The sequence below is a fragment of the Perissodus microlepis genome, chromosome 9 (assembly GCF_051167445.1).
Source record: "Perissodus microlepis isolate ML-2025 ecotype Zambia chromosome 9, ASM5116744v1, whole genome shotgun sequence".
Lineage (NCBI taxonomy): Eukaryota > Metazoa > Chordata > Actinopteri > Cichliformes > Cichlidae > Perissodus > Perissodus microlepis.
The window spans coordinates 2,199,473-2,217,521 of record NC_140469.1 but is presented as its reverse complement, the minus strand read 5'-3'; the positions used below and the strand labels follow the sequence as shown (position 1 = coordinate 2,217,521).

The 18,049-nt window shown below is 43.5% G+C and overlaps 1 protein-coding gene across 1 annotated transcript in view; it reads left to right on the top strand.

Moving 5' to 3' along the window:
* Positions 1-1,536: 1,536 nt before the first annotated feature.
* The window catches only part of sspo (SCO-spondin), a 97,545-nt gene continuing 81,032 nt past the window's right edge, over positions 1,537-18,049 (top strand). Inside the window, exons 1-17 of the mRNA XM_084940400.1 lie at positions 1,537-1,589; positions 2,509-2,718; positions 2,956-3,038; positions 3,326-3,496; positions 3,638-3,861; positions 4,042-4,144; positions 6,405-6,563; positions 6,737-6,822; positions 6,962-7,087; positions 9,161-9,317; positions 12,476-12,719; positions 12,808-12,949; positions 13,049-13,184; positions 14,986-15,158; positions 15,527-15,745; positions 15,835-16,000; positions 16,142-16,394. Of these exons, the coding sequence (XP_084796526.1) occupies positions 1,537-1,589; positions 2,509-2,718; positions 2,956-3,038; positions 3,326-3,496; positions 3,638-3,861; positions 4,042-4,144; positions 6,405-6,563; positions 6,737-6,822; positions 6,962-7,087; positions 9,161-9,317; positions 12,476-12,719; positions 12,808-12,949; positions 13,049-13,184; positions 14,986-15,158; positions 15,527-15,745; positions 15,835-16,000; positions 16,142-16,394 (2,705 nt within the window). The remainder of the gene's footprint in view (positions 1,590-2,508; positions 2,719-2,955; positions 3,039-3,325; positions 3,497-3,637; positions 3,862-4,041; positions 4,145-6,404; positions 6,564-6,736; positions 6,823-6,961; positions 7,088-9,160; positions 9,318-12,475; positions 12,720-12,807; positions 12,950-13,048; positions 13,185-14,985; positions 15,159-15,526; positions 15,746-15,834; positions 16,001-16,141; positions 16,395-18,049) is intronic.

Genomic DNA, 18,049 nt, shown 5'->3' with positions numbered 1-18,049 from the left:
ACTAGAATGCTTGGGGAAAAAGACAAATGACACTGAGCCAGTTTCCCAACAAAATGAGGGATCAGCTCTTTAGATAGTTGAATATTAGCTCTCCTTTTATATAAGTACGTTTTCCATACAGACATATACATTTACTGAGAACATAATGCTGAATGCACGATCGATTTTTGAACACTAAGTGAACAGTGAGCAGTGCCTTTGTTGTTGTCACCAGTATCATTGTGCGTGTTTTGCAGCAGGACCTGAGCTGTAGGTCGGTAGTTACAGTCATGAGAAATCACATCTGTTGTTTTTTGGGGGGTTTTGCTACATTTGAACAACAACTGATCGTCTCTGAAGAAAAGAAAGTTGATACACTGGAAGAACACAACAGGAAAAAACAGCTTTTATAATAATTTACTCAGCTGTAATTCTAATCAATTCAATACCTTCTTATAAAGAAAGTAAGTGCACCATTTGTCCTAAAATTATCTATATCTATTCCAGATGGTTTCAGTACAGGTTTTTCCTCAAGAGCTTTGCAAATCCTGTCATGGTGCCAGCACTTTTTCAGCATGTAGAGTATCAGACCCCGGATACCAAAGGTTTACAGGGTCTGATAAACCTTTGGTATCCCCCCCACCCCCCGGGTCTCTCTCTCTGCTTTTCCCGTAGATGACGATGATAACATATGTAAGCCCACTTTTTCCCATCAAAGCACACTGTATTTTCAGCGTAAAGAAGTCCATTGGACACATTGCTTTATGTATGCCAGTAGCTTATTTTCACTTTCCTTGGAACCCAGCTGTGGTGACAGCTGTGTTTGAGCGTCTTGGCTTAGGGTCAAAAGGTTAGCCGGGGATTGCAGTAATTCTAAAAACTTTCAGTTCCCATGTCTGTTGACATGCTTCATTGAATAAATTCCCCCAATCATCCTTTTAGAAACGCCTCTCTTTACAAGATTAGGCTCTGACAAACATCTCTTTATTCTGTGTCGGAGGCTGCACCACCCCTGCTATCAGATCACCTCCAGTGTCCTCGATGTTTGACTGGGCGAGGTGAGAGGATGTTTCCTCCACAGGTCCAGTGACCAATGCCTCTCATCCCAGCTGTGACCTTGTCCTTTATATCCAATGGCAGCAGGCGCAAATGCTACTGTACATCCATTTAGTCACCCCCCACATTTAAAACACTACATCTGAGGCGTTACTACCTCCATAAGCAAAGTATCACTCCTGTGAGGACTGTGTGTTTTGGAAAGAACAAAAAAGAAAGAAAGAAAAATCCCAGAACGAGGAGTCCAATTAAAAAAGGATTGTGGAGGTAAGTGCACTGTATGTAAACTGTTGGATGACAGGGTAATAGACCTATTTTATAGTGAATCTTCTGATTGGTCAACAACCTCCATGAGGGTCAATATTTGCCTTTGTTTGAGCTTCTAATGAAGTTTTTTGTGCAGATTTAAAATCAAAATTTCACATCTGGAATTAAAGTCTAGCAATGTGAAAAAGACCCATCTTTTTACAGGAATTTAAAACAAACACAAAGGAGCGAATTATGGAGAAACTACTGCTGAGTCTACTTGGTCTGCAGACAGTAATGGGGACGGGGTGAGTATGGTCAACCCAGCATTAAGCATATTTTGCAGTGTAGAGACGAATTATGAGCAGGATTCATCTGTATGAACATCTGTTACAATGTAATTCAAAACACTGATTGATGTTAAAAATAAGTAACAATAATGAAATGAATACTTCTATTACTACTACTGTTATTATCATTAATATACATTTACTTAGTTGACTAACTAAAAAAACATGGTTTTCATATTGTAGTTTTATGTTTTAATTTCCCACAGAATAAATATTTTTGATGTTATTTATATTTCTCTGGCTTTTACCGAACAATCTTCCAGTACAGACTTATTATTTCACTGTATAATTTAAAAGTTTATTGATTGAAAAGAAATTTAAAAAGGCAGAGAAGTTAAATCATCTCCGATGTGCTCAAAACTTTCAGCGTCTTACTAAAAGTTTTTCATTCGATGAGTTTGTTGAACTTTTCAGTACAGTAAAGAGTTTGGAGGCCACAGACGCCTTTTTCATAGCAGTATACATTTTAAAATAGGCGTCGATGTGCTGAAATATGTGCCTGTAGATCGTAATGTTTTATTAAGCTACATACTAAGCTGAATAATTCCACAAACTTTAAGATGTTACATTCAAAATTGAGTCTGAAGATTTCATGTTGGCGTAATTTTTTTTTACTCTTTACATTTAGTGAGTTCAAAGAGTAATTTCTAATATTCTCAAAACAGAAAATTCAGTACTACTTTATAATAATGTTACAGTATTAAGCATTAGTAAGATACTTAATTCATCAGTTATACAGCAGTACTTCTCCTTGTGTCATTCATGAACGTGTTATGTTTCTGATGATATGTTTCTCCATCTGGTACTGTTACATCGGTACACTGTTACAGTGACCTGGTGCATGTTAAGAGGTTAAGTTAAATATATCATGTCCCAGACACTGGTGTGAACACAGGACACAAGAAAGGGTGGAACAAGTCCTGTCCCCACGCCTGCAGCTAGAGGTGAGGTGTTCAGAGGTGTATCAGTACAACACCCAAGGATGGAGGCTGGATGTGGACAGGATGCGAGTCAAACACGGGGGCGATGATGGTATAGCTCTGTACTACAAACAGCAGGGCTCCGAGGCATCCTGTTTCATGTACAAGTAAGTGATTTGTTTGGTAACTGTCAGTTTGTTCAGATCAGGGGTTTTATGGGCACTGTTTAGGTGAAGTGTTGATACCTTTGGTTGTGCTTGTAAAATACAAGTAAATCACATTTAATTTAGTCGAACATAGATTACAAGCAAATGCGACAGAAACCACCTTAGATGACAGCAGCTAGTGTGACAGCTAAAAGAATGCATAAATGACCAGTTTCCGGATGTTTCTGTTCACCTCAGACCGCCAGAGATCCAGAGCCAGATGCTGAACAAGACAGTGAGAGCATGTTGTGAGGGCTGGGCTGGCCCGCGCTGCTCTGAGGGTGAGGACGAGAAACCAAAAAGCTATTTTCATTGAATTTTGTACATTTTATAAAACGTATTTTGATATTTTCAGTTGCAAGTTTGTTTCTTTGTCTTAAAAAATAGTGCTGTCACGTTTCTTCAGGTTAAAACTGGTACATATCATTTTTAAAGGATTACAAAATCACTGCTTCATATAAATTTGAATTTGAAATTCACTAAACAAGTGACTACACCATGATTTTCCACTGCACTTACATTTTCCTTGTCCTTGTTCTATAATGGTCAAATGCATCCTGACTCCTAGCTGTGGGTGTGCGTGGTCAGTGCTACTCTACGTGGAACTGTGTGGAATTCCCTGGAGTTCATAATTCCTCACTTATGCCCATGGAGCAGTGTTGCAGCACTCTGTGGGGACTGAGCTGGAGGAATGCTTCAGACCACACATGTTTGTCTTGCACTTACACTTTGCTTCCAGGTTAGAAACCATGCACATACACGTATCTGATCTAAGTTCAGTGCATTTTATTTATTTATTCTTCAAAATCCTTCTCCTTCACATTTTGTCAGTAATGTTGCAGCTGCTGGTGATTCCAGATATTCTTTTTCTTCTCTTCAGATTCCCAAACCTCTCCTCTGATGCGCTTTGGTCTGCCGGGTAGTGCCAGCGTTCCTCAGAGCTCAGCCACCTGCATGTCCTGGGGTGGAGTCCACTACCGTACCTTTGACAGGAAGCACTTCCACTTCCAGGGCAGCTGTACTTACCTGCTGGCCTCATCTACTGATGGCACCTGGGCTGTCTACACCAGTACAGTTTGTGATGGGAGAGAAGACTGCAGTAAGGTATTATGTTCCACACACTTCTGAGATGGTTTGGATCAAACAGAAGCAACTTCACTGCCACACAATTCAATCCAGTGCTCAAAAAATTTGAGGTTTCCACACAGTGATTAAATGTGAACCCTTCCAACCTCTTCTGTGGATTCATGTTCTTCATATCTGTCTGTGGCTCTTTGCTTTCAGGCACTAAGGATGATGCTGGGTCTTGACTTGGTTGCAGTACATCGCAGGAATTTAACCCTGAACAATCTGCACATTCCAAACGGACAGCCACTTTTTCAAAATGGTAAAAAAATTCTCAGATATAACTCTGAGCTCTTTCCTTTCCTGTCTGATTATTAACATAAGATAATATGACACTTGGCTAAAAATATTCACACCCCTCACTTAGTGGTCGCCATTAGCAGCAATTACAACTTGACAGTATTTGTGAGCATGGTCCCTCAAGCGTTCGGAAGTTTCCACAGTTGTTCTTGGTAAAATTGTTCAAGCTCAACTAGATTCAGTGCAGAACATTGGTGCACAGCCGTTTTCGGGGCTGTTTCAGTGAATCTGTTGGGTTGAGTTGGGCTCTGGTTTGGCCCAAAACCATAGCTGGGTTACACACAGGGTAGCTTTCTAGTTTTCTGTTTAAGGATTTCTCCCCAGAAGTCTCCTAGTGCCTGTGGCAGACAAACAACAGCATGATGCAGCAGCCATTGTGTTTGACTGTGGGAATTGTATTAGTGAGGTTCTGCTTAATCCTTGGTTTTCTACACACACAACATTAGGAAAGATGGTCAAATAGTTCAACCTTTACTTAATTAGACAGAATGCTATTGCTTCTCTTTGTCTAAAGGTTGTTAGGGTACCTTTTGGCAAACTCTCAAAGTGCAGGCATATCTCTACTCATTGAGAGTGATTGATCCACAGACTGGCTCTCAATAAATAACAGATACTCCTGATGTCAGCTCATGAATGACACTCGAACCCAGAGGTGGGCAACTCCAGGCCTCAAGGGTCGATGTCCTGCAGGTTTTAGATGTGTCTGTGATCCAAAACAGCTGATTTAAATGGCTAAATGACCTCCTCAACATGTCTTGCAGTTCTCCAGAGGCCTGGTAATGAACTAATCATTTGATTCAGGTGTGGAGACCCAAGGTGAGATCTAAAACCTGCAGGACACCGGCCCTCGAGGCCTGGAGTTGCCCACCCCTGCTCTAACCTCTCCACCACCATGGGCCAGACCAAAGAGCTGTCAAAGCAGGGACTATAGACATCTATAGACTATAGATCTATACAAGACTGGACTGAGCTACAAGACCATCACCGAGAAGCTTCATGACAACTGTTGGTACAGTTATGTGGAATTCTAAGAAATATAAAATGATCATTAATTGCCCACAGTTTGGAGTGTCATGCAAGATCTCGCCTCATTGGGTGAGAATGATGATGAGAAAAGTGATGCACGGAAGAAGCTTGCTAATCATCTGAAGGCAGTTGGGACACTAGGCTGGAACGGACTGAAGTCTTGCAGCACCTGCAAGGTCCCCCCTGCTCAGGACGGCACCTGTAGAAGCCCATCTTAAGTTTGACAGTGAAGATGTAAAAACTCAGAGAAGACTTGGGAGTAAGTGCTATAGTCACATACAACCAAAACTGAGCTTGTCATGTTTGGAGTAAAAGAAATGCATATAATGACCCAAAGAACACCATCCCCATAGTGAAGCAAGGAGGTGGCACCATTACACTTTGGATGTTTTTCAGCTAAGGGTACAGGAAGACTTCAGCACACTGAGGGGTTCACTGACAGGAGAATCTTCCATGAAATCATGAATGAAACCTTCTTCCCTGAGATCTTCCAGCACGACAATGACACAAAACATACCACCAAGGAACAACAAACGAATGGCTAAAGAAGCAGCCGATTAAGGTCATGGAGAGGTCTCGACAGTCTCCAGACTTCAGTCCTACAAAGCTTTGAGTTACTAAGCAACAGCCAAGAAATCTAAAGGATTTAGAGAGTTGCTGTAAAGAGGAGGGGCAAAAATCCCCCCCTGAGGTGTAAGGTGACCAACTACAAGAGTAGTCCACCAATTACTAAGTTGTGTTTTGCTTTGGGATCAAAAACTAATAAGACAAGATAAGATAAGATACCTTTATTAGTCCCACGAATGGGAACTTTCATAAGGCTTATTTGACGCAATAACATGTTTTATGAGTTTTTTCTGTCTATTCTATTTCTTTTCATTAAAATCAAAGTATTATAAAAATGAGAGAACATTTGTGTCTTTTTAAGAGAGCAAACTTATTAATTTAGCAAATAATTATTTCCCCCACTGTAGTTACCTTTCAGACCAAAGCCATTTGCCTCTAATTGCTGTGACTGACTGCTCGTTCCAAGCTTCTCCTATTTGAGAACAACACAGGCTACTCAGCTCTGACCACATTCAGTGCTGCAGAAATGTCCTTTCATTTCCATCCTTAGACAAAATGACATTAAAAGCCCCACATTTCTGTGCACCGGCTTGTATCTAAAAGTGTTACTTTGTATTAATTGCTTGCAGGAGTAAGTGTGCATTGGCTGGGAGACTTTGTGTTTGTGGAGAGTGGCCTGGGGGTCAGAGTAAAGTTTGATTTGGTGAACACAGTATACCTGACAGTGACCGCTGAGCACATGGCAGCCACCAGGGGGTTATGTGGAATCTACAACAACAATGCCGACGGTGAGAGAAGTACAGTACAGACACACTTGCAATCAAAGAAGGGTTTCCTTTTTTTCTACATATCTAAGTCGTTCTTTCTTGATGTAACTTTGTTTGCTATGTGTGCTTTCAAATTTTAACCGTCACACGCAGTTGCTTTACATTATTAACCTTTATGTGTTTGTCCACGGTAGATGATTTCACCACAATGGGTGGATCCGTGTCCCAGTATGCTGCCAGCTTTGGCAACTCATGGAAAGTTCCGGACCAACACAGCGAAGTACTGCAGTGAATTCGTTTTACTTTAACTGCAACATTTTAGGGTTTTTTGGTCATTATTACTTTGTTTTATGAGACAGGCCATATTGGCAGTGTTTTCTGAAATGCATTATTGAGACTGTGTCCCATGCTTCCCTCAGGGCTGCAGTGATGCAGCTGAGCTTGGTCACAGCTGTGACGTGACAGGAGACACTGCGCTGCGTCAGGAGGCAGAGTCGGTGTGCCGCCGACTCTTGGAAAACCCCTTCACTCATTGCCATCCTCAGGTCAGAGACCTCTGATGCTTTTCAGTCACATAGCATATCCTTTTCTTTTCACAGGATTTTTAGCTTCTAGGTGCTGCAGTGTGGTCTTCAGTTGTTGTTAGAGGTCAGAGGTTTGCATAAAACCATCATGGCATGAATTTGGGGCTTTTAGTGTTTGTTTTATTTGATGTGGACTTTTTCCAGGGTGAGATGATTGCACACCCCACATCTTTAATGACCTTATAAAGCAAATATTGGATGCAACAGTTTAAATTTATTTGGTATTTTCTGAAAATCAAGGGTGAAAATTATACATGCAAGTTTGAATTTATGCTTACATTCACTGAAGTTTTTTAATAAGCGTGCTGAAGGTTTTGAACTTGACAAGAACAGAGCTTATTAACTTTTCATTATTGAGCATGTTTAACTACAACTGGTAGTTTCTCTTTGGATATTTGGTTAGGATGGTCAAGAATGTCACAGGAACCAGTGAGGACCAAGCCTGCCATGAACTGGAAACACAATCTGTTACTGTCACAGACTGAGAGGATGGCTCAACTCTAAATTCAAAACCTTCAAGCTTGACTAAAAAAATGCAGCTTTCTATTTGCACAGCCGGTTGGCTTCTGGAGAAGACCTTCATGGTCAGACGAGACAAAGATAGATGCTTTTGTGTCTGTTACGAGACGTACGCTTGGAGGAATAAAAGTGAAGCTTTCAAATCTAAGAACACTGTATTAACTGCCAGGCATGGTGGAGGTAGTACCATGCTCTGTTTGGCTGTCACAAAGTAGATGGAACAATTAAGAAGGTGGACTATCTCACAGCATCACCTCGAATCAACAGATGGTTGAAATATGGATGCAACTGGGACGAACAGGACAATGGTCCTAATTGTCCTGTTCGTCCCAGGTTACACCTGGTAAAGCAGCAACACTGATCATTTTATTAAAGATGAAAGAATTTAGACAGTTTTTAACTCTCAGTGATGCCGCAGTGATCGTTTGACATTGAGACGGAGTTTAGGACCCAGATTACTCCGCAAGGCTCCTGACTACGGTAGCTGTGATGCTCCGATAATCCATCAAGTGGGGCGGCTTCATAGCTTAGCAAAGCCGTGCTGAAACATTTTTTGACAGATTTCTGAGTGCCGTGTAGCACATAAAATTGATTTGAGGTCAGTAAGCCCAACCAGAATTCATACATGAGGTGAGCTGGATTATAAGGCGCACTGTCGATTTTTGAGAAAATTAAAGGATGTTCTCAAAAAAAGGAAGTGTGCCTTATAGTGCGGAAACTACAGTATGTGCCTGGAAACCAACCAATTTAAATGAATTTTACTAGTTCTGCCAAGAAGAATGGTCCATTATCCAGCTAAATGTGACAGAGGCTTGTTGATGGCTGGTTAAGGTGCCAAGTGCTGAGGAGCATTTCATCAAATATTAGCAGGGGTGTATATTTGAGCCGGTCGAAGTAAAATAGCTCGTGTGTGTGTGTTAGAGGAAATCTCAAATGAATTTAAACTTATGCTTCCGATATTTGTCTCATAAAGTCATTAAAGATGCACCAGAACAGGTTAAAGTAACCATGAAAAACTCAGAGCTACCATGACATTCACGTCCTTGATGAGTTTATGTTAACTTTTGACCACATGTTGTGTAAATGTACATTTCTCTGAACACCAGGCTGTAAAAAGCTACTCGAGGTAAATAACTGACCAAGTTCACTGTTACAGTTCCAAGAAAGGGAAGAGCTGTACTTACTGTATTAAAGACCAATAAACTTGTTATAGATACAGTGTGATTAACTTGTGGTAAATAAGGCATGAATTGTCTATTTCCCCCTGTCTTTACTTGAAGCCAAAGGTGTATTTATTATAATTATAATTTCTTAAAAATATACTGACAATCACATTTAACAAGATGTTAACAATGCTGACTTTTATGACTTCAAACACTAAATTGAAATAGATTGATAGCACAGTTTACAATAAGTAAACAGCATAATGTCACAATAATAACACAACCATATCAAACAATGTGTTTGTCGCACATGGTTTCCTGTAAGATCACTTTGTGTTTCTGTGTCTTTCAGCTGGACCCAGCAGCCTACATAGACACCTGTCTTTACCTGTTTTGCAGCCTGCCAGCCAAAGAGAGGGAGGGGGCAGTGTGTGACACCCTGGCTAGCTACGCCCGAGAGTGTGCCCAACAGCACATCATCTTAATGTGGAGGACACCCACCCTGTGTGGTAAGGAAATGTCTCACGTCTCCTCTATCCTCCCCTGCCTTCTGCTCTCTTGCGTTACATCTGATAAATGCGACGACTGGGTGTTCAATCAGTGGATCAATTCAGTAAAATTGCTTACACAGCATTTAGCTAAAGTTTGCTAACATCATAGATATAAAAAAAGGGAATGTAGCCAACATGATGTCACTCATTGGTTTGACTCACATTTTGAAGCCTCTGTTTCAGCATTCTTGGTTGTAAGGAGCCTCATGTCTCTATATTGCAGTTGAGGCCAGTATGGTAATGTAGTGTCATGGTATATAATTTGTGTCCAGACTTACTGACTATTCAGCTAATGCTATCTGCTTGGTTAGCCAGAAGCATCCATAAAATGCTTTGACACAGAAACCTGGATTTTAATTTAGGGTCTGTAGGTTCGAACTTTATTTTGAACTCAGTAACAGTATCTATACGTAGGACTCTCTCTGAGTTTCAAAGCAGTGCTGATTCACAGCACATTATTATAAACTGTAAGCAACCATATCTTCTCTCACAACAACCGGTCGCAGCAGATGGCCACGCCCCTCCCTGAGCCTGGGTCTGGTGCAGGTTACTTCCTGTTAAAAGGGAGTTTTTCCTTCCCACTGTCACTGCTGCATGAATAAAATTGAATTGAGTTGAATATCTCTGGCTAGGTTAGGGTTACGGAACCTCTCTTCTTTAATAAGAATAAGAATAACTTTATTTTTCCCGAGGGAAATTCTTTTGTCATGTACATGCTCAAAGCAGCGGGAGAGACAGAGGAACAGATGAATAAGATATACAATTTATACAATAAGACTAGTAGTATACAGTAATATACAGTAGTAGGATAGTGCAAGACATAGTATCAAATAACTCTAACGAAGTAATATATATGACTGTATCCTGGAGAATAAATAGCTTAACTATCATTGCAGGCGATTCTAGAAAGTGACATAGTATTGTGCAATAGAATAAAGGGAGTAGCAGCGTATGATGGGGGGATGAAACACATATTCAATAAGTACTCTTGGGTAATATCGCACGGTCTGAAAAGGAACAGAATAACATTGGTAATAGTCTCAGGAAAATCACCTACAGAGTGAGGAAGAGTTATACAGCAGCGGTCTCCAACCTTTTTTGCGCCACGGACCGGTTTATGCCCGACAATATTTTCATGGACCGGCCTTTAAGGTGTCGTGGATAAATACAACAAAATAAAACTAGTACCGGTACCGAAAAAACTAAAATTTATTCATAACACACGTGAAAAGACCCAGGAAAACCGAGTAAACGATAAAAACGATAACAAAATAACGCTGAAAACCGATAAAAACCCTGAAAACTATACATTTCACACCTGAACCTCAACTCTCGCGGCCCGGTACCAAACGACTCACGGACCGGTACCGGTCCGAGGCCCGGGGGTTGGAGACCGCTGTTATACAGTCTTATTGCCACTGGCACAAAGGATTTACTGTGGCGGTCAGTTCTGCATTTCGGGGCAATCAGTCTTTTGCTGCGTTTGCTCCGATGGTCCATCATGGGGGCGTGCATGGGGTGACAGGGGTTGTCCATGATAGAAAGAAGCTTTTTTAGCATTCTCCTCTCAGACACCTCCTCCAGGTTCTCAAGTCTGACACCCAGGACAGAACCAGCCTTTTTAATCAGTTTGTTCAGCCTGTTGGCATCAGCTGTCTTCACCCCACTTCCCCAGCACACAGCTGCAAAGAACACAGCGCTCTCCACCACAGAGTGATAAACATGGTCAGCATTTTCCTACCAACATTGAAGGACCTGAGCCGCCTCAGCAGGAAAAGCCGACTCTGCCCTTTTTTGAAGATAGCATTAGTGTTCTTGGTCCAGTGCAGTTTACAGTCCAAGTGTACCCCCAGGTACCGGTAGTCCTCAACTATCTCCACATCAGCCCCTCTGATGGTGACAGGGTTAGGAGGGGGAGCCTGCTTCCTAAAGTCCATAATCAGTTCTTTTGTCTTTGTGATGTTAAGTTGTAGGTGGTTAAGCTCACACCACTCGACAAAGCTGTCCACCACACTCCTGTACTCCTCCTCCTGCCCGTCCCTGATACAGCCCACAATGAGCCACAGCTCTTCAGTCGGATATGCTGTGGTCGACTTGTTAAATAGTCCGTAATCCAACCTACCAGTGGGGCGTCCACCTGCATTTCCGTGAGCTTATTCCCCAGCAGTGATGGTCTGATCGTGTTAAAAGCAGTAGAGAAGTCAAAGAACATGACCCTCCCAGTGCTCCCAACAATGTCCAGATGAGAATAAGCCTGGTCCAGCAGGTAGATGATGGCATCCTCCACGCCGACACGAGATTGATAGGCAAACTGCAGGGGGTCCAGCCAGGGCTCCATGAGCAGACGCAGATGTTTCAGGATGAGTCTGTCTAGCGTCTTCATGACATGTGAGGTCAGAGCCACTGGCCTGTAGTCACCGAGGGTCAACGGGTTGATCTTTTTAGGGTCAGGAACCAGGCAGGATGTCTTCCAGAGTGATGGGACTCTCTGCATTTCCAGACTCATGTTGAAGATCTGTTGTAGAACTCCAGACAGCTGGGAAGCACAGCAGCTGCTGGCCCTGGGACTGACACCGTCAGGGCCAGCAGCTTTGCTGGAGTGGAGTCTGCCCAATTCTCTTTTGATGTCATCTGCTGAGAGGGACAGGGTGAGACAGTCTGAGGGGGCAGGAGAGGGGGGAGGAGAAAGGAGAAGATGGGAAGAGCTGGGTGTGGAGACAGGAGACGCAGGGCAGTCAAACCTATTGAAGTGCAGATTTAGCTTGTTAGCACTTTCGACGTCCCCATCCATCCCAACACCTCTCTTTTGTCTCAGGCCAGTGATGGCCCCCATTCCATTCCACACCTCACTGGTGTTGTTGTCCTGCAGTTTGTTTTCCAGCCTCCGGTAGGACTCTTTACCCTCTGCAATCTTGGCTTTCAGCTCCTTCTGCACCAGTTTCAGCTGATCTCTGTCACCTTATTGTTGGGGAAGCACAAAATGGTTTTTTTGGGAACCACAGTGTCCACACAGAAGTTGATATAATCTGTAACACAGCCTGTCAGATTGTCAATATTGTCCTGATGAGAATCACGCTATAATAATGCTGCTTTCTCTCTTTTATCTGTCCTTTCAGACCGTGTCTGTCCCAGAGGTCAGGTGTTTTCAGACTGCATATCCTCCTGTCCTCCCAGTTGTACTTCTCCACAGCCGCCCGCAGCCATGGGCCAGTGCAGGGACGAGTGTGTTGGAGGATGCGAGTGCCCTCCAGGCCTCTATTTTCACCAGGGAAGGTGTCTGAAAAGAGATGATTGTCCTTGCTTTCATCGCAGACGCACATACCAGTCAGGGGACAAAATACAGCAGAGATGCAACACCTGGTGAGGAGGGAGTCTTTTCCTGTCAACTCTTCATCGTTTACCCATTTTGCCCATTTACGTGCAACTTTTTTTGCCTTTACCTTGACAGTGTGTGTAGCTCGGGTCAGTGGCAGTGTACTGGGGAGAAGTGTGCAGCAGAGTGCGCCCTGATGGGCGGTTTACAGGTGACCACTTTTGACAAAAAGAGGTACTCACTGCAGGGAAGCGACTGCTCCTTCATTGCTGTGGAGGTGAGCCATGTGTAGAGAGATGCAATCAAACACATTTGCTTACACTATGAGGCAGATTTGTGCATTGTTACTTTGTTCTTATTCTCTGTGTGTTTTCAGGACTTTGTTGACAGGAAGGTAGTTGTGAGTGTGCGCTGTGGAGAATGTACGGCAGGGGGAGGGGAAGGAGGAGGGGGGTGTCTAAAGGAGATGTCAGTAACAGCTCTCCGGACCACAGTCACCATCACAGACACCGGTATAGTATGAAGGTTTGCTTGATAGATCACAGGAAATCAAATCTAGATGTGTCTAGTAGTTTGTTTCTCTTACTGTTCTCTTTAGGCTCCCAGCAATTAATGCTGCTTTAGACCATCGACTGTATACAAAAACAACACCAAAATCAAAAACAAGCTTGTGTCCAGTTTGACAACTTTAACTATATACCCATCGATGACTAGGGATGGGTATCGTTTAGGTTTTATCCGATACCGGTGCCAAACCGGTACTTTTGAAATGGTGCCGGTGCTTAAACGGTGCTCGAATCGGTGCTTAAAGAATGGAGAACACAAACTTTGTCCAAAAACCTCTGTTTAGCTGTTTTTTTTGTAAAAAGATAACAATGTTATCCTTTTCCGCAGCTATAGGGCATATATGGCATCACTCTTGGCTGGAAGCAGTGCTTAAACAATGGAAAAAAACAAACTTTGTCCAAAAACCTCTCATGTTTAGCTGTTTTCCACTTTTTCTTTGGTCATTTTAGCCTTTTTGGCCAGGGTGAAGGGAGCATCTGCCATCAAACAAGAAGACAGCCGCATGTAGCTATGATGATGTTTGCTAGTTCACCTTACGTGCATTAATGTAATAACGTGGTTAGCCTACTCAACGTAAATTACACACGAAAAACATTAAGCTACTCACCCAAAGAAGAACAGCTGCTACTGCCATCATCATCCGTCATCATTTCTGCTACACTGGCAGGGCTAGGGGCCAGGACTCTTCTCTTCGGGTTTTTGGGGGATGTTGCTAACTCTGGGTCAGATAACAGGCACCACACCCGCAGTAGATGTGCTCAGTCTTTGATAGCTTTGATAGCTTGCTGTGCAGCAAGCTATCAAATACAGTGCATTTCTCTGCTTTAAAAAAAGGTGTTTCATCAGATTCGAGGTGTTACCTCCTTTGTAGTGATGCGCGAATCATGAACGAAATCGTTCAATAAGAATCACTTTACTGACTCACAAGCCCAACTGACTCACTGACTCATCCCTGTTGCTGTTAGCAAACTAATTTCATTAGTAGAAATATATGTAGCTTATAACTAAAACTGTGTGAAAAAAAACAACAGCCAGTTTCTTAACGAAAGCATTTCTGCTCTGAACTGGAAGAAAAAACCCTGAGTAGAAGCTCACATCAAGACAATAGCTCCTCAGTTCACAGTTGCGTCGTTCTGCTAACATGCTAACAGCACATTTGAGCTGCTCACCCCCTCCCTTCCTGTGCTGAATCGTAGCCTAAGCGAATCACTCAAGGACTCACTCACCCCCTCCCTCCTGGCTCAAAGCTTCTTCTGCTTCTTCTTCGTAGCTCTGCTCTAAAAGAACGTACGTACCTGGGCCCGCCTACTATCCTTGGAAAGGTAAAATGATTGGCTAGAATCCAAAGTGTATGACATCTCAGGACAAAAAAGCACCGAAATAAAGCACCGAAATGTGCGCTGTTTTTCGGTCTGGTTACTACCGTTTATGTCAGAACGGGTGCCATTATCAATAAGTCAGTTATTTACAAAAAATAATAACATAGTTTTATGTAGTTGTTGCAAACGTATTCACCTGGGGCAAAGGTGCGAGATTGTGGCTATTTGAGGAACTGCAGTTTTTGGTTCTTTTGCAAGGACTTCTTTTTACAACCTTGCAGGCTGCAGCTTGCGTCATAGTGCAGCATTTTTGTGCAATCAAAGCACAAACAGGTTTTTATAGTAGACACTGTAGAGCGTCTTGGACTTTTAGATCGAATGTGCTGATTGCATTCTGATTGGTTACAGCTGATATTGTTACCTTCAGGTTCAGTGACACTGAATGGCCAGAAGGAAGCGGTGCCCTTGGTAACAGGGGATCTAGCTGTGCTTAAGGCCTCCTCCTCATTTCTGCTCATCCAGATGTTTGGAGCCCAGATTCTGTGGTACCTAGATGGACCCCTGGCCTTCATCACCTTGCAGCCTGGCTTTGGAAACAAGGTGATCTTCAAACTACTCCTAGTGCTTTCATTATACTATCCAATTGTAACATGGTTCAGAGGTCCAGTTTAGTGACCCAAGTTAGCTTCTGCAGATTAGCGAATTAGCTGTACAGATGTCACCCTCAAGTTATAACATCATTTAAGTGGGTGTTATATAGAAATGCCCCCAACTGTAATGTTGTCACAGAGCCAACCTGTGATCTGCAAAGAAATAAGACACGTTCTATTATGTGGAATCTCAAAAAGCAGAGCGCTAGGGCCAGGTGGTAGGCACTAAACTCTAAAATTACCATAAAACACAATTTTCAAGCAATTCCATAACATGGGATCAATCCTTCTATGTTGGACATGGGTATATATGACAAGGTGCGCGGCCTGTGTGGAACACTGACCTGGAACCAGCGTGACGACTTTACCACCCCAGAAGGAGATGTGGAGAACAGCGTGACATCCTTTGCGGCGAAATTCACAACAAAGCTCTGCGCCCTGCCTGGAGGAGCTACACCAGAGGCCTGCTCCACCTACACCCAGAGGCGGCAGTATGCAGAGACTGTGTGTGCTGTCATCCACAGCCCCATCTTTCAGGTCAGTGTGATGGGTACTTCTGGTCATCTCTCACGAGTTTGTCGCCTTTGTTTTTATTCACACCTGCACCTCCATCTCTGATTCTACAGTTGTGTCACGACGTGGTGGAGAGGGAGCCATATTTCCGTCTCTGTCTGTCAGAGGTTTGCAGCTGTGTGCCGCAGGGAGCCTGTCACTGCACCGTCCTCACTGCCTATGCCCGACACTGTGCTCAGGAAGGGGTTGTGGTCCAGTGGCGCAACCACACCTTCTGCAGTAAGCTGGAGGACCGTTGTTTGTGTTGTTTTGAGGCTTTGAGGGAAAACTTATTACTATTTAGAGACCAAAAGAATGTTTTTTCTGATACAGTGTGCTAAAACCAATGCTCTGCTACGCTATCTCTTCCTTTCTCCCCAGCAATGCAGTGTTCAGGGGGTCAGGTGTACCAGGAGTGCGGTCGCACTTGTGGGAACTCATGCTCAGATTTGAGACACGGCTGGAGCTGTGATGACAGTCGCAGTCAAAGATTGTGTGTTCCAGGCTGCCAGTGCCCACCAGGGCTTGTGCAGGACCAGCAGGGTCAGTGTGTTCCCATCTCTTTGTGCCCATGCATGCAAGGAGCAGTGATGTATTCACCTGGGGCCGTGGTTCAAAATAACTGCAACACCTGGTATGTAGTCAAGGAGTTTGTCTCACCTTTCTGCCGCTACACACTTTGATGATGAAATACGTTTAGATTGAGAATTTTTAAATCTTTTATGAAATATTAAAGATGCAGACGTACACAAAAAAAAATAAACACTTCGTAAATGCATCAGATCTCAGTGGGGAAAAAATCATACTGGATATCAATACTGGTATGGACTGGTCAGGAACCAGAGGACGAAACATCATTTAATGGAAATGAAGACTACCAACCTGCAGATGGCTAAATTCAAAGACACCCAAAATTCAAAGTGAATAAAAGATGCAGTGGTACTCAGTAGTTTGTATTGCCCCCATTGTGGTGGATGGTGTCCGGGGGATCTCCTCCCTGATCAGGAGCAGGGCGTCACTGAGCTGCTGGACATTCTGAGGTACACTGAGGTCAAACACAATGTCCCACAGATGTTCTGTTGCATTTAGGTCAATTGAGCGTCAGGGCCAGTCAGTGGTGTAAATTCCTTTATCCTCCAGGAACTGCCTGCATACTCTCACCATATGAGGCCGGGCATTGCCGTGCACCAGGTGACACCCAGGACTGCCTGCACCAGCGCAGGGTCTGACAGTGGGTCCAAGAAGCTCATCCTGATACTTAAACGCTGCCTAGCTTGTAGAGGTCTGCATGTGTTCCCCAAACCATCACTGACCCACCACCAATCTGTTCATGCTGAATGATGTTACAGGCAGCTCTCCACAGATTCTCCAGGCTCTTTCACGTCTGTCACATGTGCTCAGGGTGAACCTGCTCTGAAAAGCACAGAGCACCAGTGGTAGCCCTGTCATTCCTGCTAGTTGGTAACTGACAATGCCAAATATCAAACTGGGCCCCATGGAGCGGGGCAGCGAGTGTAGAGCCCACTACAAAATGAGTCATACACACCGGTGACCTGCTGGAGGTCATTTTGTAGCTCTGGCAGTGCTCATAATGTTCCTCTTTACACAGAGGAGCAGATACTGGTCCTGCTGATGAGGAGGACCTTCTTAGAATAAATGTCTGTCTCCTGAAATTGATTGATTGATTGATTGATTGATTGATTGATTGATTGATTGATTGATTGATTGATTGGGCAGCACGGTGGCACGGTGGTTAGCACTGTTGCCTCACAGCAAGAAGGTCCTGAGTTCAATTCCACCATCAGGTCAGGGTCTTTCTGTGTGGAGTTTGCATGTTCTCCCTGTGTCCAAAGACATAGCTGGGAAAGGCTCCAGCACCCCCCGTGACCCTGAAAAAGATAAGCAGAAGCGAATGGATGGATCATCCAGAGGGAAATTGGGTTAAGGCTGCCAGCCTTGCCAGTGCCACCTTACCCTTCCGACCATACAGGAAGACAGGTCAGAGAGGTATAACAATGGAAAATGCACAACATGAGGAAAGACCCCCCCAGACTGAGCTCCAACAGGGAGATCAGTTTGAGGACAGAAAAAAACACCTCAGCACATGAATCATCAGATCTCACAACATAGAAGACATAAGCTTCGAAGGCGTTTGGAGGGGGTGGGGGGGTGAGTGTAGGTCTGTGTCAGTGCACGTGTGTGTGACTGTGTGTGTTCCATGTTCAACTGAGAGAAAGTTTCATTCACCCGGTTAAGCAAAAGTCAACAATTTTCGATCGATGCGGGCGG